This window comes from Ipomoea nil, unplaced genomic scaffold (genome assembly GCF_001879475.1).
Source record: "Ipomoea nil cultivar Tokyo-kokei standard unplaced genomic scaffold, Asagao_1.1 scaffold1378, whole genome shotgun sequence".
Lineage (NCBI taxonomy): Eukaryota > Viridiplantae > Streptophyta > Magnoliopsida > Solanales > Convolvulaceae > Ipomoea > Ipomoea nil.
Genome location: NW_017617806.1, coordinates 59,555 through 82,768, shown reverse-complemented (window position 1 = coordinate 82,768; position 23,214 = coordinate 59,555). Strand labels below are relative to the sequence as shown.

Genomic DNA, 23,214 nt, shown 5'->3' with positions numbered 1-23,214 from the left:
AATGGCGACGGAAATGGCGACGGAGTTAAATTCCGTCGTGTATGTTGGCGCGAAGATAAAATAAAGTCCGCGAAATAATGGCGGCAAATATTCACGACCGAATTGGCGACGGAAGTAATTTACGTCGTCCATTTTGCGATCGAAAAGGCGACCGATTTGTGTTCCGTCGTTAAATGGCGACGGAATTAGCGACCGATTTGATTCCGTCCTTAAATGAATTAAATTTTGGATTATGGACTAAATATGGCGACGGAAATTGCGACCACTCAGATTCCGTCGCAATATTTTAATTAAATTTTATTTTTTTGTATACTTAAACGCTGCGTTTTGACTACAAAATTAGAATTAAATTAAAATTAAAAAACATTTTTAACCCTAAGTCCTAAAAGACATCAGACGCTACTCCCTCGCGAACAATATCGCATACACTCCATCGTAGAAGACAGCAGCACACCGCCGTCGTCATCACCGTGCAGCCGTCGCCGTGCCGCCGTGGTCATCACCAAAACTCCATAGCCGTCGCCTCCTCCTCCATTTCTGACCGGTAATTCATTTTCTCTACATCCCCTCTTGGAACTTTATTGGTACTGAAAGTTCTGCACTGTGTTCTTGAATCAGCCCCATTCCAGAGATTGGCTTTGTCTGGAGACTTCATAGCTCAGTTATAATCTTTTTTATTACTCATTTTCTGGAGACTTCAATTTTCTGGCCTTTAGTTTTTCGAAATTAGTGTAAGCTTTGCTTGGTTTATTGGCTGGAATTTCAATCTCTAAATGCAGTCCCTGTTTGGCTCAGTTATTGGCTTTGTCAAACATATATATCTTTTTTAAAATAGTTGTAATTTGGAGCTTCTTGAAAAAGATGGTTTTCTTCTTTTTTTAGCGTTTGACCTAACTTCTACTTTAGGTACTAGATAGGCTCCAAATTGAGATGGGAAACAAGTACTTCCATATGCACTAAGACCTAATTGTGCTGCCTTTAAGATCCTTTATATTATTATATGTTATTTCAGTAATTAGCTTTGATGTTTTTGGCGTGTTTGAGAATCTCTCTTAGATAAAGTTTGCTTTGGTTGTTTCATATTGGATTTCTTTCCTTTTTGGCTTTCCTTGTTTCCCCATAAACATATTTCTTTGTGGATTGAGTGTGTTCTTGTTAGACTCAGATTTTTTGTAGTAGCATGATGTTGATATAGAAACATCATTCTGAGCACATGAGGAAATATTCTAGTTCTCTTATGGTTCTAGTGCATGATATATGGTGCATCTGTGCTATTGTAGAAGGATTGCTATGTGAATATATATGGTGGTATAGAAATTTAGTACATTGAATCTGATAAAAATAAAGATACAACTTTGTCCATTTGATTGTGTCCTAGTATCAAATTATGAATCAATAAAGATAATGTATATTTTGGGTTCAAGGCATGCCTGGTAAGTTCTCCCAATACATAGTTTTGAAGAAACTGAGGCTCTAAGATTTAAATTTGTATTTGCATGCACTTAGATTTCTGCAGAAGTGAAGCATTCAGAGGATCTAATTGCACTCTAACAAACAGGTTGATATTCATAAGTTTTAATGGCCATCATCTTCAAAGTTTTATTGTGTTAATGCTTATTATACATGGGAGGCTAAAATGGTTTGTTTTATTATCCTTGTTTCAATTAAACCATGAAAATCATTATTTCGTAGCAGTATGCTCTTGAATGTGCACTCTTAGGAAGCATGACCCTGATTCCCTGAATGCTGTTTGAAATTCATTTCTTCAAATGCAATTTCTGAGTATGGACTTCAAAACTAAACTACTGTTATTATTCATTTACCCTTTTAGTAAATTATTAACTGTGTAAATTATTAGTTTAATAATAAATTATGGAATCAGTATTCATAATATTCAAATATCAATGTTTAAGGTGATGCATTTCTATATACTTAACTGTGTATATTATTAGAGTGATTATCAAATATCAATGTTTCTTTCTGCAATGATCAATATAACTCTTGATAAAAACTAGTAGAGCAAAGAAATTATCTATGTAATTCTAATTGCTAGAATTAGAATATTCATTTCATTTTGCTTGCAGCTTATCAATCATTATTGTGTGGACCATGGTCCATACAAGTTGTGTGGATCATATTTTGTTTACTATAAAACAATGTACATTCATTGTAGGAAAGTGATACTATTGGCTGCAAGTTTTTGGAATTAGTGATACTAAAAGTTACTTTCATTTGTAGGAAAGTGAAGTTGCAAATTACAATGATGATTGGATTTCTTCTGCAATTCAATCACTGAAGAAGGCATCACCTATATGCCTTAGAATTTCTCTAAGATCGGTATGTTACAAGTCCAAACATGAGTTAGATTTCATCCTGAATCAACACTGAATTATATTTCACCCTTAATTCTTTAATTTGTTTAAAGCTAAATTCATCAACATTTCCATGCACCACCCTTATATGCCAAATATTGTTTACTGTTATCTAGCTTTAAGAGTTGGTTCTCTTACTTCTATCGATAATAAGGACTAATTTGATTGCTTCTTTGTTACTAAATATATTGCATAATCATTACTTTGAAAACTATGATAATATATGTGCAAATATGTAGGCATATATAAATGAGTAATATGGATAGAAGTTGGATGTATCAAAGACGAACTCAACGTGGTGATCTTAATCAAGATTTTATTGAAGGATTGGAAACATTTATTGAGTTTGCATGTAGTAAGCCGAATTTTATGGATGGAACTAAAATTCGTTGTCCATGTAAAAGATGTCGTCACATCTCATTTGAAGAAGCTGAGATGGTGAGATTTCACTTGTGCAAATTTGGTTTTGTGCCAAATTACTTTGAGTGGAATAGACATGGAGAAATGTCACACAATCAAACTTCAATGGAGTTTGATGCAAATTGGAGTTTAAATGAGCAAACTCTACGTAGAGGCGGTTCATAGATGAATCTGGGCAAAAGTAATGAAGATCACTGGCAGTAGGAATAAGTTCCCGACACTCACGTCTTCCAAGGCAGCCCAGCCCTCGCAGGACGCATCGACGGAGAATCAGGAGCTCTGGTGCGGTAGTGCGATTGCGGAAGGATACTGGCGGAGGCTTTGTTGGGAGGAAGAGCATGCTGCACACCTATCTGCTGCGGTGGAAGTTCAATGAGGATGTAGAATACAATGTTGCGGAAGAGGGATGCCCATCAGAAAGGTATGTCGCCATCGCTAGCCAATTGTATCTAAAGTTCTAAACATCCGAAGGAAAATTCGGCCAGTGAAGAAGAAGCTAAGTGAGAAACAATGGAGTTTATTTTGGTCCTCTCATGTCATCGGGAAGAAGAAAATTAGAGAAAATGACCATTTTATCCTATAACATAACGCCTAACTAACGGATAGATAACAAAAGGACCAATGCTGGAACAAATGTGAAAGTCAAGTGTCTTTTTTGTCCAAATTAAAAGTCAAGGAACAATTTTAGAAAATCGCAATAGTCGGAGGACCATTGCTGGAATTAACTCTAATAGTAATAACACCAAGGGTAGTAATGTCATTTTATATGTTTTTCCTTTCTCAAATTCATTGAATTGCAATTCTCTCCAACCAAATAATGTATTTGAAGCATCCACAGAATTTTAATTTAACTACAGCTAAATTACAATGAACCGAAAGCCATGTGAATTCAGGGGATTCTAATTTTTTTTTTTATAACCCTGGTTTAATAAAAGGGATTTGAGCGTCATTGGGTTTGGGTTCGATTATCCATTTCCCTTCTCTCCTCCTCTCTCTTCTCTCTTCCTCACTCCGTGCTCCCTGCGTCATTCCTCTATAGAAACCGATACATATATACGCACCATCTCCTCTCTCTTTCTCTCTCCCTCCCATATATACGTATATATATATATATATATATATATATATATATATATATATATATATATATATATATATATATATATATATATATATATATATATATAACTTATATGCATACGTGGTTGTCACTTTGTCGTCCTTTTCGAACAATTCACAGATCGGTGCTTTCGCAGATCCGGTTAATTTCCCTCTTCTCTCCGTGGTAAGATATCCTTGTAGTCTCGTGTTTATGTATTATCCGTGGTCGTATTTTTTTTTTTTTTGTTTTTTTGTTTTTTTGTTGGCATTTGAAACTTTGAATTTTAGGGTTTGGACAACGTCAGGTGATCGTATTCGAATTGTGTCTGGAGAGTTTAGGTGTTTTTTGTGCTCAAAGAAGTTTGATATTTTCGCATCCGTAAAAGTAGTTTTTGTGTGTTTAGGCATTTGGTAACCGGTAGTCAGTACTGCCTTCTTCCTTTATTATCCAGTGGTATTAGTACACTTATTTTCGAGCTGCGGTTAGGAGAGGGCTAGTATTGCCATGAATTTGAGAATTCTCTCCATTATGCATTGTTATATGCAATTGGAGTTTTCACCTTGTTATGTAGTCATCAATGTAGACTTGGGAGTGTATTTGAAATTTATATGACTTGTGTGAATCTTTATGCATACTTCAATTTTAAGGTTTGCTCTGTTTTTACATCCATCACATCAGGCCATGTGGGTTTGTTAATGAGGTTTGTCATAAGATGATTTGTTGTGTGGTGTTTGGAGTGAAGTTTGTTGGAGGAATGCACTATTTTAAGAGTTTGAAGGTGAACTTAGCTAGCTTACTAGAAATAGAGTAACTTATGCAATCATTCATCATAAATCATAGCGGGTTTAACAAATTGAATGTCTGTTGTGAATTATATGCTCAGAGGCTTTTGTCTGAATGCTTGGGCTGAGCATTATTTGAATGTATGGTCATAATTTGAACATTTTAGCTATTGTGTATGAAGTGTGATCATGTGCATTTGTGGAACAGGTAGTACTCATCAACATACAAACACTCAAGAATGTATATGCATCTGGTATTTCTGCATTTGTAGAATACTTGTAGTGTTAGAACTTAGAAACATGGTAAACCAATGATAAGTTTCATATTTGTTTCCCTAAAACAAGGAGAGTGAAATGCTGACATGTCTTTACTTGAAAAATGGAAAGCAAATAGTGTGTTGATATATTGATGATCTTTGGTACTTGAGCCAGTTTCATTAGACACTTATATGATCTATTTAGTCATTCTGGCACTTAGCTTGATAACGCTGTGAACTGCTTTGCTTAATTTCTTCTTGCTCTACTGACTTTGATTACTTTTACTGCTTACTACAATGTGACAAGCAGTTTTAACTGTTTTTTCTTATTGAGATATATGTTTTAATAACTTATACATTTGGAAACTGGTGAATTAGAGTCAGACTTTCTAATGCGTGTTAATTGAAGTGTGAGACAGACTTTATACTGTTACAACTAAATTACAATTGAGCATTAAAAAAGGAAACTATTTGGACACATTGATAAAGTAGTAGTAGTAGACCGTAGTATCGTTTGTTTGTTTGTTTTTTTTTTTTAATAAGATAAGATAAATTGTAGTATGTTGTGATTCTTTACTAGTATATTTTGTGATATTAACTTAGTGTGTAAAGTGTGTTCATATGATTCTATGGAGCTATTGGTTGTACTTTTTGCTTATCAGATATGTTTTCACACTCTAAAAAGTGAGAAATTAGAAGTTTGTACATGAAGTGAGAGGTGAGCTAGTTGACCAGGTTAGGCTTGGCATAAGCTGTGTTCAAAATGAGCTCAAGTGAGATCAAACATTATCTTGTTCTAATCTCCATATTTCAGATAGTGGGATTAGATCTTTTCACATATTTTTCTTTGCCATCGGAGAGAATATTTTCCTTTTACTTCACATAGGATCATTATTGAGAGGCCTTACTAGTTTGTTGAGGATTGTTCTCAAGTGTATTTGAAAAAATGTTTGCTTGCAATTTCTTTGGCAGAATTTCTTTATTTTTCTCTAGATGAGTTGCTGCTTTTATAGTCTCTTTCATGTGATTGTATTTTAATCATGTTTCAAATTTACAGGATTTAAGGTTGTAGTTTGGATGACATTAGATCTATATATTAACAATGACTTCAAGTATGTTAACTGGGGAGTGAAGGTAATAATAATTCTTGTTCTGAATCTCTGTCATTCATTTTACTTTTCAAGTGCAAATGAGAACTCTTCCTGTTCATTTTACTGTTTTCTGAACCTTTCCTGGTGTAACATGATGTGGATTCATGCCAATGTAGTTCTGGGCTTTAATACCTCAAAATTTATGTTGACAAAGAGATGTAATTGATTTTCTAGCTGTGGAAAATAAGACAAATCTGAAATATGGAAAATCATGAAGGTGAGAAGGTCATATATTCTGAGTCTGGAATGAGATTTTAGAATTTCCTTGTAGCTATTCCAGTAAATGAGCATATAGGCTAAGGGCTTGTTTGGTAAATGGTGGTTTGCCACTTTGGCATTTTGACCTTGGTCAAAATGCCAAAGAAGATTTTTGGTTATTCAACGGTTTGCTCCAAACCGCTGAAAACAAAAACGATGCTGTCCCTCAATAATACTTGCCTATCAATGGATGTGCATGCAAATTTAAGGAGCCTGAGGCTCCTTTATAAGGAGCCTCAAGGCTCCAAATCCTCCAATCCGACTTTTCCCACAGATGTGGGAAAAGCTAGAAAACAAAGGGATCCCCTTATTATTATTATTATTATTATTGTTGTTGTTGTTGTTGTTTTTTTTTTTTAATGAAATATATGTATACCCTTATAGGTCATCTTACATGTTAACTACTATCCGAAACAACTAATTTTACCAAACATCTTTTTATAAATCGCTGATACAATCCGCTGGTCAAAACCGCTAACACAATCCGCTATCCGCTAACGCCAATTGCCAAACAAGGTCTAAATATTAAATTACTTTATTTTCATTCATCATGAGCTCTAGTTTTATCACCAATGACATTTCTTTTTTTATGGATAACAATATGAGAAAATGATAAACGTTTGAGCAAGACTAATAAGGCACTAATTCAAGATGAAAAGAAAGTAACCAATCAATCAATCATCAGATTTGCATGTCATAAATGGTGCAGAATTCATGGGATTGGAGCAGAAAATTAAGGGAAAACAAATCACACGAATTATGCTATTTACTTATTTATTCATTGTATTAGTTGGGTGTTTGACAATTGGCTATTGGCCGTTAGCTGATAGCTTATTGTGTTAGTTGGTTTGACTAGCTGATAGTATTAGCTGGTTATAGAAATGTGTTTGATAAATTAGTTGTTTACTCTTTAGCTGATTACATGTAAAATGATATATAAGGGCATAAATATATTGTGTTATTTACTTAACTCTTAATTAAACCCTAAACCCTGAACCCGCCATCCCCTTGTGGTCTGATGGCACCCGGGTTGGACCTTTAAATGGAAGGTCTCAGGATCGATTCCCATCACATGCATGGGTCGGAATAATTTGTTGAAAAAAGGGTCCAGGAAGGACTTGGGGAACCAGGGTCTAGATGGAACAATGTGGAACCAAGTAGAACCAGGAATAGGGAAACCAAGGGTCTAGGTGCTACACGGTGGGGTCTAGGTGCAACGATGTGGAACCAAATAGAACTAGGAACATGGAAACCAAGGGTCTAGGTGGAATAAAGTGGGCGTTGTGCAACCAAGTAGAACCAGGAACAAGGAAACCAAGGGTCTAGGTGCTAAACCAGAAGTGTTACACTTAGTCTAATTTAATATTCAATTAAATCCACTCTAGCCTGTGCCATAATATTGACCCAAGAACAACTCCAAAACCTATCAAATTTTGGAATGCCAAAATTCCCATATTTCTTCACAATTCCATACAGCCCCAAGCTGCAAATCCACCCAGTATAAAACAAGCAACCCGCAGCTCAATATTAAAGCATCATCTAGGGGTAATGTAGCAGCAACCCTCCACTAATATAATTCGATAATTATAACACCCAAATATGTGAAAATTTTATTTAATTTTATTTTATATACACCATACACCATAGTTTCATTAAAACACAACTACATGATAATTTCGATATAACTACAGCTTTGTTAATTGTTACACAATATACACTCAAAAATGTGAAATGTTATTCAATTTCATTTTATATATATTGTAGTTTCATTTCAACACGCCTACAGTTTCATTTCAATTCAATTATAGTTTAATTTGATAATATAAAAACAATATGTGAGACAATTTCATTTTAGATACAATGTAGTTTCATTTTGTAATTAACACACCAAAAATACGAGTTTCGTTAAACTGTAACAACAACCGTTTCTTTATTTAAAGAAACGGCACTGTTTTTGGACCATGATCCACAAAGCTTTGTAGGCCATGGCCCACGATATAATTGCTGCCTAGCTTATATAGTCATTAAAAAAAAAATCTATTTCTCTGACGGCTAAGCCCAGCTGCCCACTATCCTTAATATTTAACCCATATTCCTCATTTTTATTTCTTTAAAAAAAAAAGTAATGCATTTTTAAATTTAATTTAGCATAGCGCCATAGCGGGCTTTCAAGTCTCATCTCACTCCACAGCCACATGTACGTGTTTCTCGTCTTTCATTTGATTTGTATCTGCTATGCGTGTATCTCTACGTATATATACTGGAATCGACACCTTTGGATGGTGCACGAGCTCACTTGAATCTGTTTGGCCATCTAGTTTGCGGGTGGTGAGTGGATATTGCTTTCTGCAATGCCGGTAAGGTGTTTGATGAATTGTTTGTGAGATTTTCAGTTGTATAGGTGCGAGTGGATGTCTGCTTCTTTGCCTAATTTCAACAAGTTGTTGTTGACGTGCGTTTTGCTGGATTCAGTGACAGGCTTGTTCCTGGAATGTTGGTCGCTTCCTTATTCCCAAGAACCATCGCTTCAAATTTTGTAAGTCCGACTCATCAATTTTTTATACTTTTATCAAGTCATTTTGTTTAAGCCTCATTTCTCTTTTGGTGTTTGGAAATACTTGTAGCCGGGAGCTGTATATGTTTCGCAAATGTTGCAGTTCAAGTTGCCAGTGTACATTGGAGAGGAGATAGTTGGTGAAATATGTGCAACAAATATCAAGGTTCTGAAAGCAAAACATGTGTAGGTTGCCCTGGCTGAATCCCCCCTGATTTCATGTATTTTCATCTAGATTCCATGTTCCTTCTTCTCCAAGCTCTTCAATTCGTTTTGATTGTCAGGGTCAAATTTTTCACCAAATGCTTCAAACGTGATGGCGCGCTTGTTATTGATGGCGAGGCCACAGCGATCCTGCGGAGTCTGAACAAAGAACTAGCTCGACAGTGACTGTCGAGCTGAAGAACAAAAAATTATTTCTTGTTTAATGGTCAAAATGCATGATTTTGGTGTACTCGATTGTTGCCCGCAGAACAACACAAAGTTCTTCCCCGTTTAATGGTTGAAATGCATGCTTTTCCAGTAACCAGTTTTTGTTGAGCAAAGTAGAAATTAGAATTATGGACTGAATTTTGACAAACAAAATAAATTGACTTTATTGCTAATTCTACCGTCAACAACTCAAAACTATGAAGAACCGGAGGATGTTTAAGTTAAGAGTTAATTCCAGCAATGGTCCACCGATTATGTTGATTTTTCACATTTAGTCTCCGTTTTTTAATTTGGACAATTTAATCATCCCACTATTAAATTTTTTCCAATTGAGGTCCTTCCATTAAGTGCTGGTTAAGTGGGTGTCAATTCGAGGGATAAAATCGTCTTTTCCTTACTCGGTGCATAAATCTGAACCAGAATTTATAACGTCGTCAGTGCCGCCATTAATGCAAATCCTCATCATCATCACAACCTAGAGCTTCAACTCCTGACGACAACCTCGTCGTCGAGCCACCTCGATGTCTCGGTATCGTCGAAGATAGACGACGCCGACCATTGCACTCAGCTGCAGCTCTCCATCGGCTCCTCGAACTACACTGAGAGGAGCAACAATGGCGAGGCGGCGGAGAACGAGAAATAGAGCTTCAGGGCGATGAAGGAGGAGGCGCGGGAACAGCTGAGGGCGGGGATGGAGGAGAAAGCGTACGCGAAGGAGGCGAGACAGCAGGCGAAGAAGCAGATCGAGTTAGCGAAGCAAGAGTTCGCGAACACCAAGAGGATCAGACAGCACGCGCAGGCGGAATTGAACAAAGCGCAGGCGTTGAGAGAGCACGCCATCCAGCAAATCAACTCCACGCTCTTGCAGATCACCTTCCATGCCTGCAAGCACCCGTTCCAAGCTTCCGGCATAGTTTCTAGCCGCCCCGAAAATGCTTTGGTGTTCAACTATATCTCCTTGGTTTTAATGGAGAGCTGCGACCTAGACGGAAAAAAGTGATACCTTCAATTCGTCTTTCTATATTATAACTGTTCTTCATTGTCTCTTCAAACTTTTTTATATTCGAATTTAAAAAAGTTCCGCTTTTGCATTGTCTTTTTGTTTCTGTTGAAAAAAGTCATCCAACAACTTTCTCAACGTGAATAATGTTTCATCACTTGTAATGAATGATTTTTACAAGATGACCATGTTTGTTAAAATGAATGGTTCATATTATTTTGGTTCAGAATTTTTTTATGATTTTTCTTATTTTCTTCCCTTTTTTTTTTTTTGAATGTTACTGCCCTATTACATTGTAATATCTGTTCATATACTTTCTCAACCTACTAAAACACAAAGAACCTACTGAAACACAAAGAACCAATAACGCCTCCACTGAGGCTTGAACTCACAACCTTCCAAATGGAAGTCCAACTCGGATACCATTAGACCACATAGTCCTGGTATACATTTTCTTCCCTTAAATAACTATACATTTTGTTTGTATAAACTTTAGCAACGAAATATTCTATTCACTATTTATTATAAAGAGATATAATTTCATTAGTTATATTATCTTTATTTTCTACAATTCAAAGATTCATTACATGCCAAGACATTATGGTCTAATGGCATAAGGTTGCACTCCCATATGGGAGGTTGTGGGCTCGAGCCGTGCTTCAATAGGTTCACAAAGTAGTTATGAACATATACTACATTGTAATAGAGTCAGTAGCATTAAAAAAAAATAAAAAATTACTGGCACTGTTTGATAAAATAGTTAGTATATCAATTAATTTTGACTTATTTGATCATTATTAATTGTTTGACTTGGTTAAAAAATCAATATAAGTGTTTGGTTAATTAATTTTTGTAACTCTAAAATGCTAAAATTCAAAAAATTGTTCAAAACAACTTTTTTAATTAGTTTTTTAAGAAAAAAATATACCAAACAACTATCAGCTAACAACTAATTTATCAAACACATTTTTACAAATCGGTCAATTTTACCAACTAGTTATACCCTCTAATTAACATAATCAGATAACGGCTAACAGCCATTTACAAAAGCAGAACACTTCCACAAGTTTTGAGCTCGTTCAGAAAAGGTCATCAATATTTTGACAAACTTGCCGATAGGGTTTTCAGGAGATTTCGGTCCTCTAAAATGGTAATAAACGAACTCATATTTGCACCAAAGTTGAGCTATGAACATTTTTACCCAAGTAAAAGAGTTCCACAAAATTTTTAGCCCGTTATAAAATGGTCACCGATATTCTAAAAAATTCGCCGGTATGATTTTCAAAAGCGTCTGGTCCTCGAATATGGTAAAAGATCACACATCTCTAACTTCATCAATCTCATATTGATTGTAGGACAAACCTCCTTATCTCTTTAAATGCTACAAAGTTGGAAAAAAAAATGAGTAATCAATGACTACCCCTATAATAAACATCATTCATAAAACATCAAGGGGATCAATATCAATCAACACCATTCCTTAACACGCTATCTCTTTCAGCACATAATGACTCCCCCTATAACATGCGTCTATTCCACAATGAAATGAATAGGGCCAAACAGTGAAATAATGGAAATATAAGAAAAATCATCAGGAAATTCACATTCTTAATGGCATATGCAGCAAGTAAAAAGTGAGTAATCAAGGGGATAAATAAGGAAGTAAGCATTGAACTCAACATTAGTAACAGAATGGAATTTGTTTACTCTAGTAATTAAAGCCTTGGGGAGAGGAGTAGCTTCCTTTATTTATTATGTCTCTTCCAAATACTCTTGTATGCCTATATATTGATCTGTAATCTGAAGTTAGGAGTATGAATAAGAAACCTTTCTAGCCTTTTAACAAAAGAGAAGACAATCATAATTCAAAAGACACTCTGACCCCTTTCCCTACCCAAAATTATAATCAACAAAGACGAACATAAAATCAAAAACATGTGATTCATTGTAAATTTTGATAAAAGAATAAACAAATGGCTCATTTTAAGGAGATACACAAATTGCCAGCAAGTTAATTCACATCATTGACTCTAACAAATTTTATTAGGCCATTACCTGTATGTTACGCATTTTGCTGGATTTGCCGGTGTAATTGCACAATCCAATCCATATAACCATTTGTACCACCAACCTGGTCCTCAACTAGATTTCTTAGAAGGAAGAATCCTTCTCTCGGCTGTTCATCTTGCCTCACAAGGTGACATAATTGATAATACGATGGGTCACTTTGTCTAAACTTTCTAAGCAAGCCCATCAATTTTCTTGACACTTCATTATCTTGCTCATGTAGACAAACCTGATTCTCAAGGAGACAAAAAATAGCCACATCAGAGGAAATTTTACAAAATTAAGTGCAAAATAAAGCTAAGGTAGCATGTCAACTTTGGCAGAGCTATTTTCTCTTTTTTCTTTTTTATTTGTTGTGGGGTAGAACACAAAGCAGGGGGGAATAAAATAAAATCCATGATATGGAGCCAGTCAAATAAAACAGAAAATGTTTAAAGATTATAAAGTTGTTTGGTTGTTGGTACCAAAATGTTTTAAAATATGGAATTACCTTCCTTCGTAGGAAGTAGAATGGAAGATTATCTAGAGAAAAATCTAGATTAAAGAAAGACAAACCAAATCAGCATTTTCCATTCCTCTTTAACCTACATTCAAAATCAAAGAGGAACGGAATGCAATGAAAGAAAAGTGATTTTTTTTATACCTAGCCTAGAGAACAAAGATACAATTGCACCAGCATCAGCAAGGCGATACATTTCTCCTAATTCTGCAACCACAGGTGCTGCTGCTGTGTGTACCCTAATACGTCTTTCTCCATAAGAGGATGTGTACCTTCATACTATTAAGGAACCCTAAATTTCCCAAAGATAAGAGGAAAAGCTAAATACCTGTGTATTCAATATCAAGTAGAAATTTCATCTCCATACCAAAGCATGGTGGCGCGGCGATGTCCGAAAGCGTCCAGCGAGGGCTGTTGGGGCGACACGACGGTGCGGTGAGGGGTGAGGCAGCTGGCGACGGCGGTGGCGGCGAGAAGAAGGAAAAGGTGGAGCGGCTGTGGCGACGAAGGTGGATCAGCTGTGGCGACGACGGTGGAGCGGCTGTGCGACGAGCAGAAGGAGACGATGTGGCAAAGACGCGACGGTGGTGGAGCGGCGGTGTGGCGTGGAGACGAGGATGGAGGTGTGGCGTGGAGAGGAGGTAGAGCGGCGGTAGGTTTAATTTTTTTGTTTGATCTGATCTGAAGTGTGAGCTGCGTTGTAATTTCAATATGATATGCAATATTTATTTATTTATTTTAATACAAAATGGTTACGGCGTCGACTATTTTTAATAACCAACGTCGTACCTCACATAAAAAATAAAAAGTAAAAAAACGAATAACTATACGGCGTCGGTTAGTTTACTAACCGAAGTCGTATAGTATATTTATTTTTTTATTTTTTAAATTAATATGTTACGACATCGGTTAAATGAACAACCGACGTCATATATTTCGTAAATTTTATTTTTTTTAATTTTATGGACTTAAAACGTCGGTTTTTGGACAAAACCGACGCTGTAAGTCTTTTAAAAAAAATTTTAAATTTAGAAAAATATATAACGTCGGTTTTTCATTTAACCGACGTTATATCCCCGACGTTGTAAGGGATTTCTGTAGTAGTGCGTGTGCCTCGGCCTTGGCTGAGGCGCGGCCTCAGCCATTTTTGTTTTTTTTAACATGGGCGGACCACGAGCACGAGATATTATTTCAAAAAATTTTGTAAAAGATGATAACGATCTTGTTCTATTAAGTAACATGGACGGACCATGAAAGTAAGATATTATTTCCCAGAACTTTTAGCATGTAGAGCGGACGGACCGTGATTGCCATGCACCAGTTCTAATGATTACTATTACAGGATTTTTAAGGAAAGTACTTGATCAAATGTTCCCAGTTCCATACCCGATCGATCATTCTTCCCCCTGTAGTTTTTAACTTGTATGTCCCTGGGCGAACGACTTCCTCCACGACGTAAGGCCCCTCCCACTTTTTTGCGAATTTTCCCCCTTCAAGGGGTTGGCTGGCTTCCCTTTTTCGCAGCACAAGGTCGCCGACTTAGAAGTACCGGGGTCGGACTTTTGCGTCGTGGTAGGACTTTAGTTGACGACCGTAGTTCTCCATCTTGCAGAATGCCGCCTCTCTCTTTTCATCCAAGAAGTTCAGATCCACCCTCTGGTGGAGTTCATTTTGTTCTGACTCGAATTCCTCCACCCTCCTACTAGGTATGATTACTTCCACCGGGGCCCGAGCTTCAAATCCATAGGCGAGTGCGAACGGGGTTTCTCCGGTGGCCCTTCTTGGTGTCGTGCGATAGGCCCAGAGGATGCCGTCGAGTTCCTCCACCCAGGCTCCGCCAACCACTTCTAGCTTTTTCTTGAGGCCGTCGAGGATGGTTCTATTCGCATTCTCCACTTGCCCATTCGCTTGAGGATAAGATACCGCCACCCGGCTATGCTTAACGCCCCATCCTGCTAAGAATTCTGAAAATTCTCGTGCCTCGAACTGACGGCCATTGTCTGTGATTACCTGGAGAGGGATACTGAAACGATACAGGATGTTTTTCTCGACAAACCTTTTGCACCTTGCTGCGGTGATGCTTGCCAGGGGCTCGGCCTCCACCCATTTCGTGAAATAGTCGATGGCCACAATGATGTACTTCCTGCTTCCAGTCCCCGTGGGAAGGGCTCCTACCAGGTCAAATCCCCATCTCGAAAAAGGAATCGCGGTGCTTACCGGGGTGTAGTTCGTCGCAGGTCGACCCGGCAGTGCTTGGAATTCTTGGCACTTGGGACATCGCTTTGTATACTCGGCGCAGTCCCTTAGCATTTTGGGCCAAAAATACCCTTGTAACATGATGCGGCGTGCGATGGTGTACGCCCCTTGGTGCGCGGAGCATACCCCCTCGTGGACTTCTTTTATCACCAACTTCGCTTCGTCTGGATATAGACACCTCAGTAACGTGCTGTTGTAGGAGCGTTTGTACAGTTTATCGCCCGAGACAACGTAGCTGGGTGCCCATAACTTCGTTACCTTTGCGTCTGCCTCGTCTTGCGGTAGGGTGCCGTCTGCCTTGTATCGTTTGATATGATCAATCCAACATGGCTCCCTAATCTGCACAGGGAAGACCCACGAAACGTCGATACTTGAGGTCTCGAGGTCTTCTAGTCGAGCGATCTTCCTAATGTGGCTGGGGACTCCGGTACTTAGCTTTGAGAGCATGTCGGCGTCGGCGTTCTGCTCTCTAGGCACCTGGTGTATCTCATATCCCTCAAACTCGCGCAGGGTTCTCAACACCGCGTCTCTGTATTTCAGCATGCTTCCTTCGTTAGCTTCATACTCCCCAGACACCTGGTTTACCACCAGCTTGGAATCGCATCGAATTCGGACCTTCTCAGCTCGTAGTCCCGCCGCCAATCACAGTCCATTGAGGAGGGCCTCGTACTCTGCCTCATTGTTAGATAATTTGAAGTGGAATCGGATGGCATAGTAGGCGCGGAGTCCCTCCAGAGTGACGAGCACTACGCCACCGCCGCAACCTTTGCTGTTTGAAGAGCCGTCTGTGGACAAGGTCCACCACCCTCCATCTTCAGTTTCTACCTGGTCCGTCACTTCTCGAGCTGTGCACTCCACTATAAAGTCTGCGAGAGCTTGGCCTTTGATGGCGGGCCTTGGTTTGAAATCTATGTCAAACTGACTGAGGTGAATAACCCATCGTGCCATCCTGGCAGAGCTGTTAGTATTCCGTAGGAAGCTCCCCAACGGCTGATGTGAGAGTACGTGGATGGGGTGAGCTTGGAAGTAGTGAGCCAACCTTTTTGATGAAGTGACTATGGCAAATACTATTTTCTCAAACACACTGTACTGGAGCTCCACGTCGTGTAGGGCTTTGCTTACGTAGTAGATGAGACGCTGAGTCCCTCCTTCTTCTTTGACCAGCACGGAGTTGATCGCACCCTGTGACACGCCCAAGTACAGGATTAGGGTTTCACCTGCCTCTGGCTTTGCAAGCAAGGGTGGGGACAACAAGTATTTTTTCAACTCTTCGAAGGCCTTTTGACGGTCTGGCGTCCACTCAAACCCTTTGCTCTTTTTCAAGATTTGGAAGAAGGGGAGGGAACGTTCAGCCGATTTAGATAGAAAACGGCCTAAAGCCGCCAGACGCCCGTTGAGTCTCTGGACTTCCTTTATGGACCGCGGAGGCTCCATGTCAAGGATAGTCCTTACATTTTCTGGATTCGGCTCAATGCCGTTCCTAGTGACCATGAAGCCCAAAAATTTGCCCCCATCAACGGCGAAGGTGCATTTTTTTGGGTTCAAGCGCAAATTAAATTTCTTCATAATGGAAAATACCTCATTGAGATCCTCGACGTGGGAGGTGGCCTTACGACTTTTGACGATCATGTCGTCCACGTATGCTTCCATGTTTCGTCCCAGTACTGTCTTGAACAGCTTTGCCACCATACGGGTGTATGTGGCCCCGGCATTCTTCAGTCCGAATGGCATGACCACGTAGCAGAATATCCCCTCGGGAGTGGTGAAAGCGGTTTTCTCTGCGTCCTCCTCATGCGTGGATATCTGATGGTACCCACGGAAGGCGTCCATGAAGCTCATGAGTTCACATCCTGCCGTCTCATCCACCAATTGATCTATATTGGGTAGTAGAAAGCGGTCCATGAGGCATGCCCTATTGAGGTCCGTGTAGTCCACGCACATCCTCCATGTTGATCCTTTGGGAACCAAGACTACGTTGCTCAGCCACTGTGGGTAGTAAATCTCCTTGATGTGCCCTACGTTGAGTAATGCAGTCACCTCCTTTTTCACGAACTCTCTTCGTTCTGCCGACATATACCTTTTTCGCTGATGCACTGGTTTTTCGCTGGGATCGACTGCGAGCTTGTGGGTTATGATCCTTCGATCTATGCCCGGCATGTCCTCTGGCCCCCATGCGAACACCGTGTGAGAACGGCGGATTACATCCACTATCTGGGCCCTTAGCTCTGGGCTTAAGCCTGTGCTGATCGTCACCACTCGGTCTGGTCTGGAGGGATCCAGAACTATATCTTCCGTCTCTGACACGGGCTCGGCGCGGGGCCAGGCCTCTTCTTCTTTGAAAATTTTCTCCGCGATCGTGTGGACCTGTAGGTCCTTACTGCCAATCTTCTTGCATGCCTTCACGTAGCAACTGCGGGCTGCCCGTCGATCACCTCTGACGACTCCTATTCCATTCGGAGTGGGGAACTTCATACACAAGTGTTCCCCCGATACTATGGCCTTGAGGTCCTCCAGTGCCGGCCTCCCGAGTATGATGTTGTACGCGCAGGTGAGTCTTACCACGATGAACTCTATGTCCAGCTTGCGAATGTTGGGGCTCGTGCCTATTTCCACGGGCAGGGTCACCGACCCTTCTGTTTCCACCGAATCCCCAGTAAACCCAGAGAGTGGAGTTCGTACCTCTTTGAGCTGGCTTCTAGGTAGCCCTAACTTGGTGAAAGCGTCATAGTACATCACATTAACCGAGCTTCCCGTGTCGACCAAGATGCGATGTACGATCGTGTCATTGATATCCATCTTGATCACAAGTGCATCGCGATGGGGTAAGGGGCCCTCGGGGAGGTCCTCGTCAGAGAAAGTGATGGCCTCCCGCCTCTGCTTCTTTCCTTTGGGAAGACTTACCACTTCTCCCACGTACAGCTGTCTGCTCCACTTCTTCCTCTCTATGGGTGTGTCGCCCCCCGCAGGTCCACCATAGATAAAGTGTATGGTGTGTTTCTTTTGTCGCCTTGGCGCCACCTCGGTTTCCTTCTCGCTATCATCCTGCTCAGATATTTGGTCATGTTCTCTTTTCTTGGCGTTCGAGGTGGACGGCTCGGCGCCATCCTCCTTCCTCCAGACATTTTTTGGTGGATTTTTTTATGGATCGCGCTGCGGCTGTTGCTGCTGCTTGGATCGCTTGACGAAATGCCGGAAGTAGCCCTGCTGGATGAGTTCTTCTACTTGTCTCTTCAGTACGTTACATTCATCCGTGTCGTGCCCGGGTTGCCTATGGAACCTGCAGTACTTTGCTTGGTCTCCTTTTGGGGAGACCTTCATGCACTCTGGTGGGAACTCGACTATTCTCATCTCCTCAGCCTGTTTTAGGATGACGCTGACGGGATGGGTAAGGGGAGTTAGGTTACGCAGGGGAACCAGGCGAGGCCGTTCAAGGTCCCGGCCTTTCCCTACGGCCGGGAGGTTCGAAAGCGGTGCTTGGCTGGACGGACCAGCTTTCCCAGGTTTCCCGTTTTTCCTGCTGTCCTCCTCATCTTTCTTTTTCCTGTCGACGTCCTCTGCCTCGGCATAGCGACTAGCCGTCCTCATCAAATCTTCGTAAGAACGGGGGTGGTGGGCGTTCAGCTGCTTGTGAAAATACCCCGATCTCAAGGCGTGGATGAATATCAGGATCGCCGCCTTGGAGTCAAAGTCGTAGACATTATTGACTTCCTTTTTCCACTTGATCAGGAAGTCTTTGAGGCTCTCGCCTCTATCTTGCTTTACCACACAGAGGTGAGAGAACGGTTTCTTACGTTGTATGCTACCCGAGAAGTACGTTAGGAAACTTTTGGACAACTCTCCAAAGTTTTGGATCGACCCGTCCGGGATGGTGTTGAACCAATCTTGGGCCGTTCCATCCAGGGTGGACAAAAATGCTCGGCACATGATGGCGTCCCCTGCCCCAATCATTACCATAGCGGCCTTGTACCTAGTCATGTGGACACGTGGGTCCGTGGCTCCCGTGTACGCCTTGATGGCGGGTAACCTGAAGTCCCTTGGCAGAGGTACGTCCATGATACTTGGGGAGAATGGTGCTGCCATTCGTACCTCGGGTTCCGGCGACTGCTCCCGTGCCTCCATCCTTCTTGCTAGCTCCTCGATCCTTCTTTGCAGCCTTTCGACTAGGGCCGACTCGTCAGGGTGCCGGCGCGGGGCTGGATGCCGCTCCTCCATGTGTGGGGCTAGTTCATCGGCACGCCGTCCATCTGAGTGTCGACGCAGAGCTGGTTCCTCGACGTTTCGTCCCTCTAGGTGTCGGTGTGGAACTCGCTCACCAACGCGTCGTTCGCCCGCTGAGTGCCGACGCGTCGCTCCGCCGAGTGCCGACGCGGGGCTGGTTCATCGAAGCGTCGCTCATCCAAGTGTCGACGCGGGGCCGACTCGTCATCGTGCCGGCGCGGGGCCGGCCCACGAGACTCGCCCATCCTTTCTGTGGGCGATCTTTCAACTTCTCTTTCCTCGTGTCGGCGAGGGCCTCTAACGGAAGACCCCTCGGCACGCGATTCCGGCCTTTGCCGAGCAGGCGCCCCGTGTCCCAACCGTTCTAAGGCAGAGCGGGAGGGCCTAGGTTGCCGTCGGGCCGGTCCACTTCTTTGGGTGCCCTCTCCCGGGCCCCTAGTCCTAGTGTGACGCCCTGCGTCCCTCGCGGCACGGGTTGCATCCTGGGCATCCACTCTCCGTGGGGATTCTACCTTTATTTCCTGAGGCCGCGGCGGGGCACTTGGTTTAGTGCCGCCGTCACTGCTTGCTGAATGGTTGCCTGGAAGCTCATGACTTGGTTCGCCCCCCCCCCCCCATTGTGGGGTTGTTCTCGAAGGTCTCCTCCATTGTTGAGTTGGTCTCGAAGGTCTCCTCCATTGTTGAGTTGATCTCGAAGGTCCCCGGGCCTCCCATTGTTGAGATGTTCTCGGAGGTCCCCTCCGCGATTGTTGGTGAGTCGGTCACGGAGGTCACCTGAGGCGTTGCCATTGTTCACGTTGCGAGAACCGTGGGAGCTGCGGGACGCCATTCTTTCAAGCTTGCTGTTGAAAGAGAAAAAGAGTTGTCTGTGTCGTCGCCTGCTTGAGTGTTGGACTCAGGCTCTCAATGAAAGCACCAATGACGGTAAATATGTTACCGGAAATATATTATAAAGTAACGAATAAGAAAGTGACAATAGTTGTATTGCCTTAGTTTCAGTATGGAAAGTACAGTGTGTCCATTGCTAGGTTTCAGTATGGAAAGTACAGTGTGTCCATTGCTAGCTGAGTGGAGCCCCATTTATACTTAGAGTCTTAACGGTAACAACATGGGATATAAATGGGGAGCCTAGCCTTTAACTCTCTCTCATCAATGGGGATTTCAATGCTGGCTTCAATGGTAGTAAAGTGGCACCTGTTGGAATTCCTGACCGTTGGAGTTCTGCCCGTTGGGTTCCCATGTGATGCTGAGTCAATGCCCATTTGTGATCCGGGTCGGGTGCCAGCCCTATTATCCTGTCACCAACTTCAGTCATTGCCTCTCCAAATTCCAACACATCAACAGCAAGGCGCTGTAGAACTTGTGTGACCCTGTCAACACTGGATGGCGGCACAGAGATGGTTGGGACCGTATGATGAGCATCAGGAGCAGCAGGTTGGTCTGAAGTAGAAGCAATACCATGAGTGGCACAGTCAGCAGCAGGCTTTGCAATACGTGGGATAACTTTCCCTTTACCATATCCGCCTGACCTTTTTTCAGCAGAAACTCTCTGTCTTGCAAGTTTTTTTGTCAATGCAGTAATACTTGGATATGTTCTTTGAACCCTCATCCATTTGAATTAGACCCGATCAAAGTAGAATAGCTACAATGTTCAAGAAAAAGGTAAAACAAAAAAGTTATAATCATAATTCTATAACTATAAATTCATAATATCCTAACACAAAATTCATAATTAGATTACAGAAAATTCATAATACCATAATAGAAAATTCATAATCCATATGAACACTATATTCATAATATGAACACTATATTCAACTACCATATTATGGATTTTATGTTATGCAATTATGAACTTTTTATTATGAGATTCATTATTACATAACATTAAAAGAACATTCATAATGACAACAAGGAAAATTCATAATCACATAAAGGAACATTCATAATCAAATAAAGAAAAATTCATAATTTGACACATATAATTCTCATAAAATCTAAATAGCATAAAATTCATAAGTACATACTGTAAATTCATAATCACATAGAGGAAAATTCATAATCACAAAAAGGAAAATTCATATACTGATAAAGGAAAATTCATAATCTGACACATAATTCTCATAAAATCTAAATAGCATAAAATTCATAAGTACATACTTTAAATTCATAATCACATAGAGGAAAATTCATAATACATAAAGGAAAATTCATAATCATATAGAGGAAAATTCTTAATCACATAGAGGAAAATTCATAATCATATAGAGGAAAATTCATAATCTGACACATATAATTCACAATCTGAATATCATAAGATTCATAAGTGGAACTAGAACTTACCAATATGAATGTCATTGATCCAGTAAAGAAGCTACTACTTTTCTTCTTGTACTTCTCAATGGATTTGATCAGAGAGTTGTAGGTGTAGCTACACCAGTTGTATTCCTTTATCTCATCAACATTAATCAAGGAGTTGAGGATTCTGTTGTTGTAGTAGCGTGTCTGAAATCCCCGCATCATGCATGAAACAGTTAAGACCATGAAGTCCCTCTTAAATTCATCTCCATAATCTCCCCTTTGAACTATGACATCCCCCATCTTGGTAGTGATTGGGGAACCAAGTTTAATATTCCACCTTTGCCTCCAGCTTTGCAAGAGAGCCATGTACTCCGGTGTCCCCTGTTCATCATATTTTGGGGCCTCAACAACATCATTTTCTCCTCTTGGAATGCCAAGAGTGTACTCAATGTCTTCTTCTTCAACAATGAGCTTGTCGTTCTCCAGTTTGAAATGTGTTCGGAAAAGCTCAAAGTTGTTTAGCAAATACTGTACTAATTGTGACTCATTTGCACACAATTGAAGGTCCAACAGGGCTCCGAAACCAATATCACGGACATATTGTTTTTGTTCTGGCGTTAGCTATTGTACAAGCCTGAACATGGTCTTTGGCCCCATTCGTGTGCTGAAGTACGAAGTAGAACTCCCTTCTGCACGATCACCTCCATCTGCTTCAGTATTTTGCACAATGGCTACTTTGCCCCTATGTCTATCATTTATCTGTTTTGATCTCTTTTCTCTAATCACTTCTTGCTCGAGCAGGTCATCAGACTGCTGCTGGGATGGTTGAGCAGCTTGTGAGTCAAGTACAGCCTTTGTTGTTCGTTGTCTTTTGTTTTTTGTCTTAGTTTTTACTGCATTGTTTTGTTCATCTGTAGTTTGAGAGGGTTGTGATGGCTGTGCAGCTTGAGAGCTTAAGACTGCCTTTGTTTGTGAGCGTGTTCTCTTTCGTTGAGCAGTGTCCATTGCTTTTATTAAAAACGTTAGAAAGCAAGTAACTCATATACAACATATAATATAGCTTGATGGAAATATATTCTTTATTTCAGTAGAGGGGGGACGGGGAGTGCCGAATAATTCCAGCCATGCTCTACCAAAAAGAATATATTGTCCATCAATAACAGTCACACATAATTCATAATATAGTAACATAAAATTCATAATATCACAAAGAAAATTCATAACCTCATAACAGAAAATTCATAACATCAGAACAGAAAATTCATAACTGCAGAACAGAAAATTCATAACTACGGAACAGAAAATTCACAACTCACAATGCAGAATTCATAATCTCATATGAGAAAATTCATAATCTCTCACAGAAAATACATAACCTCATATCAGAAAGTTCATAACATCAAAACCGTAATTTCATAGTCACAATAGAAAATTCATAATCTCATATGAGAAAATTCATAATCTCACACAGAAAATACATATTTGCATGACATAAAATACATAAGTGAATAAACATTATGGACATTCAAAGCTTGCATAGATAGT

The 23,214-nt window shown here is 40.5% G+C and overlaps 1 protein-coding gene and 1 long non-coding RNA gene across 3 annotated transcripts; both read left to right on the top strand.

The window, feature by feature from the left end:
- The first annotated feature begins 3,958 nt into the window (after positions 1–3,958).
- Positions 3,959–8,789, top strand: LOC109186049. Of its 2 annotated transcripts, XR_002055074.1 has the most exons (4): positions 3,959–4,077; positions 5,991–6,067; positions 8,491–8,539; positions 8,736–8,789. It is a non-coding gene; the product is annotated as an uncharacterized LOC109186049 (long non-coding RNA). The 2 variants fall into 2 exon arrangements; XR_002055073.1 differs by having other exon boundaries at positions 8,491–8,783.
- An 18-nt stretch (positions 8,790–8,807) lies between these two features.
- LOC109186043 ((R)-specific enoyl-CoA hydratase-like) lies at positions 8,808–21,836 on the top strand. The gene is made up of 4 exons (XM_019335958.1): positions 8,808–8,878; positions 8,967–9,082; positions 9,181–9,282; positions 21,794–21,836. The coding sequence occupies exons 1-4, from the start codon at positions 8,834–8,836 to the stop codon at positions 21,834–21,836; spliced, it is 306 nt and encodes a 101-aa protein (XP_019191503.1). The 5' UTR covers positions 8,808–8,833.
- The last annotated feature ends 1,378 nt before the right edge of the window (positions 21,837–23,214 follow it).